Source organism: Erpetoichthys calabaricus, chromosome 9 (assembly GCF_900747795.2).
Source record: "Erpetoichthys calabaricus chromosome 9, fErpCal1.3, whole genome shotgun sequence".
NCBI classification, from domain to species: Eukaryota; Metazoa; Chordata; class Cladistia; order Polypteriformes; family Polypteridae; genus Erpetoichthys; species Erpetoichthys calabaricus.
In genome coordinates this window covers 97,724,488-97,739,659 of record NC_041402.2, presented here as the reverse complement: position 1 = coordinate 97,739,659, position 15,172 = coordinate 97,724,488, and the positions used below count along the sequence as shown (strand labels likewise).

At 38.9% G+C, this 15,172-nt stretch overlaps 1 protein-coding gene across 5 annotated transcripts in view; it reads left to right on the top strand.

The window, feature by feature from the left end:
* Nucleotides 1-14,384, top strand: part of LOC114657992 (pleckstrin homology domain-containing family G member 6-like) — a 64,890-nt gene extending 50,506 nt beyond the window's left edge. For all 5 annotated transcript variants that reach the window (XM_051931703.1, XM_028810004.2, XM_028810003.2 and 2 more), the window contains 2 exons: nucleotides 8,224-8,454; nucleotides 13,735-14,384. In XM_051931703.1, coding sequence (XP_051787663.1) covers nucleotides 8,224-8,454; nucleotides 13,735-13,744 — 241 coding nt within the window. In that variant the 3' untranslated portion in view covers nucleotides 13,745-14,384. The remainder of the gene's footprint in view (nucleotides 1-8,223; nucleotides 8,455-13,734) is intronic.
* The last annotated feature ends 788 nt before the right edge of the window (nucleotides 14,385-15,172 follow it).

Sequence of the window (15,172 nt, the reverse complement as noted above, 5' to 3'; positions counted from 1 at the left end):
CTTGACAGTGGAATAGGTTATTCGTAGCCAGTAATTGCAGTGGAAAATGTGGTTAACATCCACTCATGCATGGGGAAAAAATGCCGTCAAATACCGTGAAACCGGGATAATTTAGAAAAATACCGTGATATAGAATTTTGGTCATACCGCCCACCCCTACCCAGATGCTAGACTTAACTTTTCAGAATAATTGGATCAGTTGAATGGATGAAGCATAGACTAACAGATGGAGTAGGCTGAGCTTATGAATTACTTTGGATTTATATATGGAATATCTGGACTTCTATAATGGATTAGACACATGAAGAAGACTGGTTTTATACATGATGTAGACTGCACTTATAAAATGCATTGGATTTATAAATATGTGTAAGAGACAAGAACAGACATAAGAGATGAACTTAACTGAAATACTTGGGATTTATAAAATAATATGGAATTATCTGTGAAATAGAGTAGACTTAAAAGATACACTGTATTTATGTATGAGATAGACCAGACTTGTGAGGTTGACTGCACTTATATATGGAGTAGATTTATTTATGAAATTAGGAAATAGATTAAATTTAGACATGCAAATAGCCGTTTTCTGAGTCTGCTTATTAAGTTTAGGAGTTAAGAGGCTAGTGTCATAAAGATCAACAGTGGCAGATGACTGATTTTGTTCTTTGATGTGTGTTAACTTTTCTTCAGCTAAGCCCATAGAGCCACTAGAATGTAACATGGCCAACTTAGTTATTTTTTAGGTGCTTCAAGCAAAAATAATTGCAAATTGTAAAAACAGCAACAAATAAAACCAAAATATTTTTGTTATAAAGGATATTTCCCAGCACACTTTTATAGTTTCAGATATTCAGCTGCCTCAGGCTTAATTAAGTAGTTCTATGACACTTAAAAACATTTCATTTACAAGAAATTCTGAATTGCATTCCAGGAATGGCTTTGGCAACATCCTACCCTGCTCTGTCATTCTAAAGCAATTTCATCACCTGTTTGGAAGTTGCGTACAACAGGAGAGAATATGAAACTTATCCATCATTTGTTACATCATTTATTTTGAAATTCGGCTTCATGTCCAGCGTAATGTTGAGTCTGCCGTCTTCCACTCAGCATTTGTCCTTTTTTATCTTAACAATTGTTAAATAATATGGATTGTGTTATTCAAAATTAAAATTAGAATGAAATAAGACTTTTCAATACATATAATCTATAGTACATGTAGAATTTGTTATTTGTGAATAACAAAAAATCAGTTGCTTCAATTGAATGCAGATCATCAAGCTGAGTTTTGTCTTCCATAAGGCAATCTTCTTGGTTCCTCATCTTCCTCTTCTTCTGTCCTTTCACTTACCTGAGTATTCTTCTTTGCTAACAAGCAGTTTGCTTGATCACCTACTCTTGGAAGAAGACCCATTCCTAATTATTTTGAAAGAGGGCCTTTTCACTATAAAGTCTCAGACCTCATACGAGATACTTGCTTCACTCCATTGTCTTCCTAGGTGGCCTATTTACATCACACAGGAAAGGGCCCATGTCATATTCTAAACAACTTAGAAAGTGTATGCATGGCATAACATTTAGCTGTTGTCAGAGACTAGGTTGGAGCATTTTACATTTTGTTGAGTTACTTCATTCAACATTTAGTTATGACATTTATGTTTATTAAATATTTTTGTAACAATAAGTCATATTCAAATATAACAATGATATAACAGCTGCATGTGTTAGTAGGTGACATTGAGCAATGCCTTTTAACAGAACTTTATAATGTCACGTAGTTAAACATTTAACTAAATAGGGCTGAGGTAGCTCAATGGTTTTCACACACAGAAGATTCCAGTTCAAGTGATGTAAAAATGGTATTGATGGATGTGTGTTAGGGCTGGATGGCTTGTAACTAACCATTGTCCATTTTTATTAAACATAACATTTTTAAAAATATGCCCTATAGAGATGTACCAAATAATTACCAAAAGAAAAATAAACACTAATACAAAATGAACAATACTTAAAATAAGCATCAATAATACTCTAGAGAAGAGAAAGGCTACTGAAATAATTTTCCCATCTAACTTTCAATGTTAGTTAAAATGCAGTAATTCATTAAAATGATATAATTAATTGAGAACTTGTAAAGGGATGGATTTATTGTATAACACGATTGCAAAAGGTTAAAGGTTTTATTTCCAGTCTGAAGATACACAAAAGCAAAAGTGGCTCTACAGGCTCTGCTAATTTGTAATCAGTTGTTTCTTTACCACCAAGCAAACTGCAATCCTGCCCTCTAATTGCTATTTAGGGCATAATCAGCCTCTTCGGACACCACAAAAACCACTAAAACTGCATACTAGAATTTGGTCCTAGTGGCTCTGACCTTCTGTCTGCCTATCAACTGTCTCTAAACCCGTGCTATGTTGATATCTCTTAGGGCTGCACCTTTTTCATGTGATTTTTTACTGTAAACACTACTTAGGTGCATGTCGATAACGTTGTTAACAAAAATAATCTGCATATGGTATTGATTCAGTCAGTTCAATCGTACACTGTATATGCTTACATGAGTGCTGTCCTCTTCCATTAATTTTTTTTTTTTTGTTCTTTATTTTGCCTTATACAATTTCTTGTATTAGGAATTTGTTAGTTTTCGCATACCCCATGGGGTCAGAGCGCAGGGTCAGCCATTGTACAGTGCCCCTGGAGCAATTGAAGGTTAAGGGCCTTGCTCAAGGGCTCAGTAGAGTAGGATCTCTTTTGCCAGTGACGGGGATTCGAACTGACAACCTTCGGGCTACCAGCGCAGATCCTTAGCCTCAGAGCCACCACTCCGCCCTAATTTCCTAATTTCCAGATGTGACTATCTTTTTTTTTTTACCTAAAACAGCAGCAGAAATGGTATTGCTGTATTAGGTGTCTGCATATGTATTAGGAAAACATACAAAATATACATGCTATTGCAACAGCTCTCAAGGTAAATTTGAAATGGTAAACTAATTTATAGCTGAAGTTGTACAAAATAAGAGTTTGCAGACTCATCAATGAATTTCAGTGGTAAATTTTGAAATGACAAAACCTTGTACATTTCAATCTGTTTCAGATATCCCAATGAAAATTAAAGTGTCTGGACAATTTTTTTTTGAAGAGTAAGTGTGCCAAATTTCTATAAAACTGGCCCACGCAGGGTCAAAATGTTTCATGCGGACAGACAGACATGACTATCGCAATAGGTGCTTTTTGTGTTATATTGCAAGTCCCATGTAGGGCAGTAGGGTTATCATTGGACAGAGCCAATCTGCCTCCTCAGTTCCTTAAAACCTACACCCCATAATCCATGTACCCACATCCTATGAACAGTATGGCTTCTTTTTCTTACATGTTAGCCAGAACACCATGGATTACCTTTGGTGACCTTGGGCAGGCTTTCTCCTAAAAGACTTCAGAAAACTGTGACATGTTATGATTATTTCACTCCTCCTTGCAGTAGCTTAATTTTCTCATCTTGTGCCTGCAGCTAACTGAAAAAAAATTAAAAAAAGAAAGCAAGCCCTGGTGACTCACTAGTTGGTAAGAACACAGACTTCTCTTCAAAGTGATAATATGCATTTGTGTAGGTTGGCTACCACCTCTAAAGGCTGCAAAAAAAAAAAACCCCAAAGGATAATGTCTGTATTTTTATCAAAATATACGGAGGCTTACAAATCTTCCTCGGTTTGACTGACAGACTACAAAGCTGATCATCAGACTATCGACTCAAATGCAAATTAATGGCAGATCAAGTGTTTTTTTTTAAAAAAGAAAAACTAGAAACAATAGGTTGGACAAGTAGAGGTTTAAAGGAAAGACTTGCATCATTTTGTAAAAGATTACCAGCAAAGTTGACAAAGCACTCAAAAATTAAACTATAGAAGAAACATATTTTTTGAAGACAATGTAATTCTTTGTTGTTAAGAGTTACAGTCAGGCATGTAGGTGATGCACATGCTGATTAACACAGACACCTCTGTGCTCAGATGTCTGGAGCTGGTGGGACTGTTCACATATATTTTAGCAAAGCATGTACACTGTACTTTTATGTAAAAGTCTAATATAAACACAAAAAGGTACAAATGTCCTTAGTTTTATTTGTGTTGCCTTACTTGTCTGTCATGTAATATCTTACTTCACACATTATCAGAAGTGGCTTCTACTAGAAACATCCTTTTCCGTTTCATCTACCTCATGCAAAAAGCAAATAAAAAGATCCATTTTCACACTTCAGTTAGCTGAAGCATATGAAGCAATCATGAACAATAATTTGGGAACATCAGAGGACAACAAACAAAAGACATGCTAAGAGAATGAAAAAGAAGAGAGCATGATAATTGACCACAGACTTCTTTGAATAATGCTAAATGGCTCTTACAGTAGCCACACAGCTCCAGGGTCATGGGTTCTGAAGGTGGCCCAGACATTATTTTTATGGAGTTTGCATGGCCCTTTTGTTCCTGTGCAAGTTTTCATAGGCCATTTAGGGTTTTTTCCACACATCCCAGAGATGTGCAGGTTGAGGAGATTAACATCTGTAGACTGACTCAACCTGAATGAGCGTGGTGAGTTTCAGATGGAAAAACTACAAAGAGAAAGAGTTTACATACTGCATTCATAACCCTTGATAATCATTTCATACCAATATTTGGCCATGAGAAAGTAACTAACTCTACCCAATTTTGAAAAATATATTCACAAAAGTTTGTTGGTCTTGTTTATAAAGTATCATTCTTATATGACCCGCTTCCATTTTAAACATGTGTATACATCCCAAACCCTCACAGTTTCTGAATTTCTGAGATCATATGTGGTACGGAAGTTCTTTTCAGTTCTGATCATAATTCAAGCTGAGCTTAAACAGATGTGGACTTCAGCTCAAGGATGTAGGATAATTGTTGTGCATGATGCAAACCTTAAAGCAGTCATGGTGGACAAAATAAATGGTTAGTAGAGCAGTGAGGAAACCAAATTCTCTAGCTATTGAGAGTCATCAAAGTGGCTAACAATATTATATCATCGCTGTTAACTACTATTGTGTATCCAAATTATTTTCTGAGTAGACTTAAATGAAATAACAACATTAAATGTTAAGGCCTATAATGCAATGGCCCTCTTTTATAACTCACCATATTTTGAAAACTTACTGTACTGAAGATGAAGAGCATTAAGTGATGATCCATGTTTATGCCTTACCTGCACTGTATGTTACAATGTTTGTGTAGCACATAGATGGTATATAAATTGAAAGTGTGTGGAGCCGCTCTGCTCACATCTAGTGTTGTAAACACCACAGACAACAATTCACGTTCAGGAATGAGACACGGTTGTGTAAACATGGCCCAATAATGTATCTTCTCTTGCACCCTCTGCTGCCTTGATCTGGATTAATAGACTTTGGAAATAGTTTAATAGGATGAGGTACTTATGGAAGTACTCATTCCCAGAAATGCACCAAGTAGGCTAGAAATTAACAAAAATTTGCTTTTATAACAACATAACCTATAGCAAAGCAGGTCTCTGCTTGCTTCGCCAGAAGGGCAACAAAGTCATATACATTCCTTTCTGAAACTGTGTGCCTTCTTGCAAGTGGGAGACCTGTGGCATTTCCTTTTTTCTTTTTCAATTGGGGAGTCAGACATCTCTGTCTACTAGTGGGCCACCTACTTGTAGCATTCCAGAGCAGCAATACATGCTTTTACTGAGGCCATCTCTGTCTCATACCTTTTCCATGCTGTGACAGGCACTGTTTCATACAGGGCATAAAGCCTCCAAATGCTTCTTGCATTTCCTCAACGATATGAGCAACCCCTTTCCTGTTACCAGCATGACTCATTCTCTTTCACAGAGTCTGTCTGTGGGACTCTTGCCAGCCCTTTGCCATACTGATGAAGCCAAAACATGCATGGTTTTGTGGGAGATAAATAAATCATCACGGAAGCTAAAGAAATTTTGAATTCTGACACTAAAAATAAGGACCAGTTTAATGGACAAATATGGTGCAATCTGGAATAATCTGTATGCCCAGGAAGCAAGAATGTTGGCAATGGCAACTCATTAATCTTTCATTCCCACAAGGCTTTTTCCATGTTTTGATAAAACGTTTGTAGGATTTCCTCTAATTGCCATTCCAGTAAAACTAATGAGGCAGCAAACAGCAAAGCAAATAGCCAAATTCTGATAACCAAAATTCCTTCTAATAGCTGTTTTCTGCATTATTAGATAACAGAACAGAAGTAAAACTGTTGAAAACATAGTCGAAGATAAGAAAAGTATTTTACATTAAACCAGACAAAAAATGAGGTGATGTAAAAACAGAAATATATTTCCACAGTTTCTTAAAAAGAGTAAATATCCCTCCATTCATTTTCCTGTTTTTTTTTTCGATGACAAGCCTGTGGTGGAGTAAAACCAATCCTTCAGCACAGTGTAGGAAGAGGCACTAGATGGAATGCAAGTCCAATGCATGGTGAACATATTCATACTTTCACTCCAGCCAGTGCCAATTTGGAGTGTCGCATCAATCTAAATTGAATGGAGTACCTGCACAAAACCTACAAGAAATTGGAGAGAGCATGCAAACAATGGCCAGGCAGAAAAAGAATTGAGATTCACTGAACTTTGAGGCTGCACTGCTGATTACTGTGCAACCATATTGTCAATAACAAGCCAATATAAAAGAATGCACATTTCTTTAAAGTATAATTATTGTAGTACAAAACGGGACCATATCCAGTAGCACACACAGACCGGTCAGGTCAGGTGAGGTTGCGGAGTATGCACTGGTACAGTGTGTTGTCACACCCACCACATTACCAAACAGTTCCTTGTTTGCAACCCCTCAGGCACACATGCAGTTCAGTCACATCTGACCATCTATGTGCTGCAGCCAGGTGTTATGTTGACATCCCCTTGGCCTGGTCCAGCCACTCACTTCAATGCAAGCCGGATCACCCTCAGGGAATCGCACTGTAGTGTTGTAACTGATGTTTCCTCACAATGCAGGTAATGTATCTCATTCCGGACTCTGTGAACAAGCACTGCTTGTTGGATATAAAGTCAAACCAGCACTACCCAAGGATTCTCCAAAGAGACACAGTACTGAAGGAGTCCAGTCTTCGTGTCAGATTACTGGATAGTGTCCAAGGGAGTGTCACAAACCCCTTTCCAGTGACCTCATGACCCCATGCTCTCCCAATCCTTCTACTAACTTAATAGGTAGAGACATGAATGTCACTGCCAAGGCAAGTAAACCTCTTGACAAGGTCAACACTCTCTCTGCAGACAGACACACTGCTAATTGCTGTGGCATTAAAGGCCTCAACCTTAGTTTTTATCCAGGACACTCACAATCCCAGACACTCAGACTTCTTGCTAAGTTTCTTGAGATCCCTGATCAGTCTCCATTGACTCCCGGAAGATAACAGAATCATTGGCAAATTAAAGATCAGTGAATCTCTCTTCGCCAACAGATACCTCACAGCCGCTGGACCCCACAACCCTGCCCAACACCCAGTCCATGTAAGCACTGAAAGGAGTAGGCACACACCCCTCACAAATCCCAGAATTAATTGGGAAAAATGTAGAGGTTCTGCCTCCACTTTGCACAGCACTTACAGTACCAATGTACAGGACGACCATGATATCCTGCAACTTTGGTGGGATCCTGTGAAGTCTCAGGATGTCCTACAGGGCAGCTTGATCAACTGATTCGAAACTTTTAAGAAAATCAATAGAAGCTGCAAAGAAACTGCTGATATTTGTGTTTGTGCTCGATCAGAAATCTCAATACCGGGATGCAGTCGATGGTAGACTTCTTAGGCATAAAACCAAATTGTTCCAGTCATTGAAGGGGACGCAAGTGATCACGGGTCATATTGAGGATGGACCTGGCAAGGTAAAAATTGCATTCACAGTCACACACATTTAGTGCACAAAGACACTCACGTAAAATATTAATTTTAATCTGTTCATCAATGCAAACTTTTTTCTGGTCAATTTCTGGTAGGACACAGAAATGACTGGGCAGCTGGCCCAATGTAAGGCTTTTAATTTTAAGCTTTTAAAAATCTGAAAGTAATATTAATATTAAACTGTAGAATGATTCCCAGTTCCTAATGAGAAGGTCTCTGTTGTCTTTTCACAGGTCTTTTGTATTGTTTATATAAAGTCAACTGCTAAACATCTTTTTTTGCCTTGCAGAGAGCAATGTTCCCCGGTCTTTCTGGACTCCACTGATACACCCTGGAATGAGTACAGGTCTTCAGATCACTTGGAGAGTGACAACATGGTCTTCCAATATGTCTCGCAGGCAGACGATGATGATGAAGAAGGAGAGGACAACATTCTTGGGGGTCGGGAAGGTGTTCAAAGAAGACTGACAATAAGTGAATTGCACAGAATTAGGGGGATTGATGCCTCTGAAGACACATTGTGAGTATGGTTTCCCTCAAAGGAATCAACCAATTTTCTACACCTATTTTTTTGTATGACTAGGGGGCTTTGCCACCTGCTCACTTTGTTCACCAACCCCCGTGTTTGGTTAATCAGATATACAATTTTAAAAGCTTGTTTTTTTCTTTGGAATTGTTTCAATTTCATTATTTGCACTTTTGTCTTAAAGCTTCAGTAAAAACAATATTTGGAATTACCTTTTCTTTAAGATCGCTTTGAATTTTGATTCTGTTTTTGGACTTACATCGTGACAACGCAACGTATAACTTCCCATAAGTGAATATCGTTTCTTTTTCTCTAATAAATAATCCCTGTTTGTCCCTGTGATTTGTTAATTGTCATAGCAAAATCTATTCTCAAGGGAAACTGTAAGCATTTAAATACGAATGGCATATCAAGGTCTCCTTTGGTGTCTTATGTTATTCGCGGAATATATACTACATTACCTTTCTTTTCGCCTGTTAAAATTTGCATTGCTTCTCCGTGATCATAAAAGTACACCTGACTGAATTGTGGCTTCTTTGAAATTAAACTTGTCGTTGCTTTAATTGTTGTGGGACCACAGATTCTCATAGTGTATGGTCCATTATTGTGTAAATCTACATTTTGAGCATTGAATGATGCGAAGGCGAAAAGATTATTGTAGACTCGTATATTTTGCCTGTAGTGTTTGTGGATTCTGCGATGGGCTGGCACCCTGCCCGGGGTTTGTTGCTGACTTGCGCCCTGTGCTGGCTGTGATTGGCTCCAGTAGACTCCCGTGATCCTGAATTCGGATATAGCGGGTTGTGAAATAACTGACTGACTGTTTGTGGATTTCACTTTCCCAAACACTACTTTTCCCTGATGGCAACACGAATTAGACAATCTACAAATCTCTGACTTAAACTTCAAAGCCTTACAATATTTCCATACTTCTGACATATCACCTATGTCCATATATTCGAACTTTATTCGCCTTTATGTTATTTCACAGAGTAATAATTTCTCTTTGTTTGCGCTAAAGCGATTTTTATTTTTTGATACTTTCCAATTTTTCTGCTTTTATATTCTGTAACTTGCTCTGCATGTATAGCGCACCTACGTTTTTTTTGTGTCTTTTGAATTCCACTGTTTTCATTATCTCTAACCAGCTCTGCATGTGTTTTTGAACCTCTTTATGACATTTTACTTTGTTTTCTACTCTTTGTCTTTTATTTGTGACCTCACTTTGTCCTGCTGTTTTTTCAATTACACCTGGTTCGTGATGATAATTTTGCCTTTTTTGGAGTAATAACTTCCATTTGTTTGTGCTAATGCGATCTTTCTTTTCTTTGATACTTTCAAATTTTACTGTTTTCATATTCTTCAGCTTTCTCTGCATGTGTATCGCACCATTGGCTTTTTTTTGAGCCTTTCGAATTCTACTGCATTCATAATCTTTTATCTGCATTTTTTTCTCTCCATCGCTTTTGGGTCTCTTTTCTCCGCGTTGCTCTTTCTTCTTCGCTTAGTCGTTGACATTTCATCTAGAACGTATTGTCCTTATACGCTTTATATGAACTGAGAGCGGAGGATCTGTGTCTGCTGAAAGACTTTACACGACTGAGTGTTTTGCTGCCCGTGGTCTTATTTGATACTAGGGGGCTTTGCCCCCTGCTCGCTTCGCTCGCCAACCCCCGTGTTTGGTTAATTGGATATACAATTTTACATGTTTATTTTTGGAATTGTTTCAATTTCATTATTTTGACTTTTACTCTAAAGTTTCATTAAAAACAATATTTTTTTGGAGACACATTGTGATAACACAACGTATAAGTGCCCGTGAGTGAATATTGTTTCTGTTTTTGTAATAAATAATCCGAGTGTTTCTGTTTGCCCTGTGATTTATTGATTGTCATAGCAAAAGTTATTCTCACGGTAAACTGTAAACATTTTACTACGAATGGCATATCACGATATCATTTGGTGTGTAAGGTTACTCACGGAATATATACATCACCTTTCTTTTTGCCTGTTAACTGTTGTGGGACCACAGATTCTCATAGCATATGGTCCATTATTGTGTAAATCCACGTTTTGTCCATTGAATGATGCGAATGCGAAAAGACTTTGTTGTCTACTCTTTTTTTCAGACCTCAATTTGTCCTGGTGTTTTTTCAATTACACCTGGTTCTGATGATTAATCACATTTTGTTTGCGGTAATGTAATCGTTTCTATCTTTTCTTTGATACTGTAGTGACTGACATGATACAGTGTCACAAAAGTTTTACCTGAACAATCGCTGACTTCCTAACCCCAAACACAACTTTCTAGCACCCTTTCCAACGCCCCCCCCTTACTGCATGAAATCAATACCCCGCTATCAGTCCTCCGTGCTGTACTCCGCCTTCCCTCAATCGGACCTAACAGTCACTTAAAACCAAAAAGCCCTCAACCTGGGTGGGACGCTACAATACTTTCGAATTTCACTGCTTTCATATTCTGTACCTTTGTCTGCATGTGTATCGCGCCATCGTTTGTTTGAGCCTTTCAAATTCCACTGCTTTCATAATCTCTTATCTGCCTTTTTTTCTCTCCAATGCCTTTGGGTCTCTATTCTCCATATTGTCCTTATACGCTTTCTATGCACTGAGAGCACATGATTTGTGTGTACTATGTGCTTTTACACGATTGATTTTTTTTTGATCGGTGTGCTCTTATATATTCCGTACTATCTTTGTGGACCTTTGCGGACCCCGTAGTGTCTTAACCCGTGCCTGCTTTGCTTTTGCAGTTTCAGACGCGCGTTGTAGGCGCCTGCGTTCATTGATCTTATCCAGGTGGGCTCGTGTGTGTATCGTTGAGCTGTAATTGTGTTTGAATTTGGTGTAAAGCACTCAGCGGTTTGTACAATCCCAAGCAGCACATTATTCCTAACTTCACTCCACAGTAGTGCCACTCACAATATGGCGGTTGTTTTATTTGCTATTTCTGTTAGTTGAGCTGTACGCAACTGTGCAGTACGTCTCATGGTCCCATCGCCATGTCCCTGCGTCCATATCGGTTAGTAATATGGATTGGTTGTAAGTAATGCATGACTTGCAAGAATCTCTTGTTCCATATCCCCACGAGACGGTCCTGGGACAATCTCTTGGTACCAAGTCACATGTTTAAGGTCCCCGCGAGATGCTCCGTGGCTATTCTCTTTCATCTCACGGATCCTCCGGGTGTCTTCCGAGAAGTTCATGTGTCGTCTCCCTGGCCTCCCTTCCAAGATTTTTTTTTATAATAGAGAGATAATGTCATTGAGCACAAGGTGGAATCATCTCTACAATGTAGATGTACTCTTAGATACAAATCAATCTATCACAAATTAACATAACCTATGGGTCATTTATTGGAAATCATACTGACATAGGAAGAACATAAAACTACACACAAACTGCACCAAGACCGAGAAATGAACCCAATTTACTAGAGAGGCTTATAAAAGTGCTAACCATGACACCACTATGCTACCATACCATTACCCAGTCTTTTGAAAAGAAAAGCACGTTTACATTTTCTGTAGAGCACAAGGGGGCTCCGCCCCCTGCTCGCTTCGCTCGCCTACCCCCGGCGTTGGGTATCCCGAAATACATTAGTCGAGCTCATTCGTTTTGGAGCCGTGCCCGCTTGCCCGCGGCATTTCAGACGCGCGTTGTAGGCACCTGCATTCATTGATTTTATCCAGGCGGACTCGTGTTTGTATATCCGTCATTCGAGCTCGTTTGTTTTGAACCCATGCCTGCTTTGCTTCCTCATTCATTTTGAACCCGTGCCTGCTTTGCTTCCGCAGTCTCAGATGCGCGTTGTAGGCGCCTGCGTACATTGATCTTATCCAGGTGGGCTCGTGTTTGTATCGTTGAGCTGTATTGTGTTTGAATTTGGTGTAAAGCGTTCAGCAGTTTGTACAATCCCAAGCAGCACATTATTCCTAACTTTACTCCGCAGTAGTGCCACTCACAATATGGCGGTGACGCCTGCGCCTTCACTTCGCAGTAGTGCCACTCACAATATGGCGGTGACGCTTGCGCCTTCCGTACTATGTTGGGTTTCACTATGCTGTGTAGGCGCCTTTGCCTTTCGTACTTTCCCGCGCCTTCCGTACTATCTTTGTGGACCTGTGGGGCCTCCGTAGCCTCTTCCGTTTGAATCTGGGCTGCAGCACAGAATCCTCTTTTTTGTGTGGCTGTGTCGGTAGTCGTTAGCTATGGGTGCGTTGTTGCTTCATTTCTCATTCACGTCAGTTGAGCTCTTTCGTTTTTGGGCCGTGACTCCTTCGTGCGCGGTGGATACGACTTCGCTTGCGGTGTATGAGACGTGCGCTGTACGCGCCTGCGCAATACGTCTCATGGTCCCATCGCCGTATACCTGCGTCCATGCCATCCGGTTTACCATTCTCGGTTAGTAATATGGATATGCTGCCCAGTCCTCAGATAAAGGGAAGCATGGTGGTACAGTGGTTAGTGTTATTTCTTCACAGTTCTAATGACCTGAGTTGCGACCCCAGGCTAATATCAGTCTGTATGGAGTTTGGATATTCACCCCTCTAGATGGGTTTTGAAATTCCTTCCCACTTCCCAAAGATACGTACAATACTTTTAGGGGTGGCTCTGAAGTGACACAATGTGAATAATACACTAGCATGGTTGGTTCCTCACCCTTGTACAAAAATAATGGAAATTAAAATATTGGGAGGATTGACTGATTTAACAGTAAAGCAAAGAAATAATGTTATTAGGAGTATTACTGGGGTTCCTGGCAATGTAGTGTGAAGCAACTGGAGTTTGTCCATATGAAATCTGCACATTCTACACAAATTTTCCAGTTTTCCTGTGAAATTCACATAAATATTCAACATTGAGATAAACAGAAACAAAGCACAATAGCTAGTAATTTGGCTCCATAAGACCTGGCTCCAATCCCAGCTCTGCGGCTGTCTGCACACAGTCTATGCATTCTGTTCATACTGTATTTGTGTGTATTTTTTTTTTTGCATGTTTCAGTCTTTCTTCCATGTCCTAATTAGTGAATTTATAATATTTCAATATGAGTGACTACAGGTAGGTGAATAAGAGTGATTTGCAATGAATAGGCACCCCACCCAGGGTTGGGTTCCTTGATGAAAATTTTAATCGGAAAATTGAGTCATGAGCTTCTTGAAACCCAGTGACCTTAAGGAGGTTTCTTCGACTGCTTCCAAAATACACAGTAAGTCGAAAATATAACTCATTTCTCTTTCTTTTTTTCCATAGCACCCTGTGAGTAACTGGATGAAAGCATGATGTTCAATAAGACACTCTCCTTATGGTGCTTTAAATGGAGAACGTTCCCCTGTCAAGACTGTGGTTAAGCCAAAGGAAAGTAGTTTTCCATCAGTAAACAAGACTGTCCATATCGGAATTTCCTACATGAAGCGTGTCCTCTAGGAGCTTCTTCCATTTCAAAGACTCCCTGATAATACAGCACTTGGAATGACTGGAAGTCACGCTATCAGTGTTCTCCAGTACGAGTGGATTATCTGAGACATGTTCACAGATGATATTTTCATTTTAAATGAAAATAGACTGTGAGGATTATAAAGCTGGATATGCTGATAAAGCTTCATGGTTCATCAGTGCCAGGAACATCTCATTGTGTGGATGAACTTTGGCAGCTGTCTCTCCCCAGTTTCTTGTTTTGTTTGCCATCACAGATGTTTATCAGAATGCTTTAGTTTTTATCAAGGCTTATTATCATCTCTATGACTCTCTGCAGGGAATTGGATGTTTGTGAGAGGCAAAGACCATTAATATTAAATGGTTTAAACTTTTAAATTGTTTGCATCTTTATTGTAGTTGTTATTTCCATCAGTGCTTGATTTGAGCATTTTATTTATAAATAAAAAAACATTGGCACAGTGTGACATGAGGTTGTTTGTAAGAACGTGTCAGATGGATGAAAGAGCATTCACTTCACTGAGAACCTCTAGGATGTCATAACATGTTTGAACTCAGGTTGTCCTCTAAATTATAACTTTGTCACCTGACCACCCTAGCATTATTGAAAATGCAGAATTCAATTTTTAACATCCAGGCATCCAGGAATACCTTGTACGGCACATGTCATTATTTTAATACAAGCAAAGCAGGAGTACAAGTCACATGTACAGAATACTGGGAAATTCGAGCAACATACAACAGCTCACCACTGTCATGACAAACTAGAGTTATAAAAAAGTATCTAACTTTAGTTTAATAAATAAAACACACAAATCAGTTTGCCTGATGTGCTTTTCACACCTCTGTCTTTGCTCCCATTTCTTGAAGCCTTACAGGAAAAACCTTTGGAAAAACTCCAGTACAGTTGGCACATATACTGCACACATTACATTCAGTGTATGATGTATTTAATTTCCTTTTTTGTGTATGGTATTGTAATTATAACCAATATAGCTTGACTGCACCTGGGATGTGTCTAACAGAGAAATACTATGGCTGCAGTTAAACAAAATGCACATATTTGTCAATATTGAAGAGGAAACCTTTTACGCAGCCCCTAACTCCACCAACACTTTGTAAGTATTCACTTTATTACTTCATCCTTTTCATTCTTTTTCCAGTTTGAGATCTTCTGTTATACAGCTATGAGGGGCTGCTGTCTTTCAGTATCTGCATGGTCATATAATGGGAAAGAAATATGAGGCCATTATAT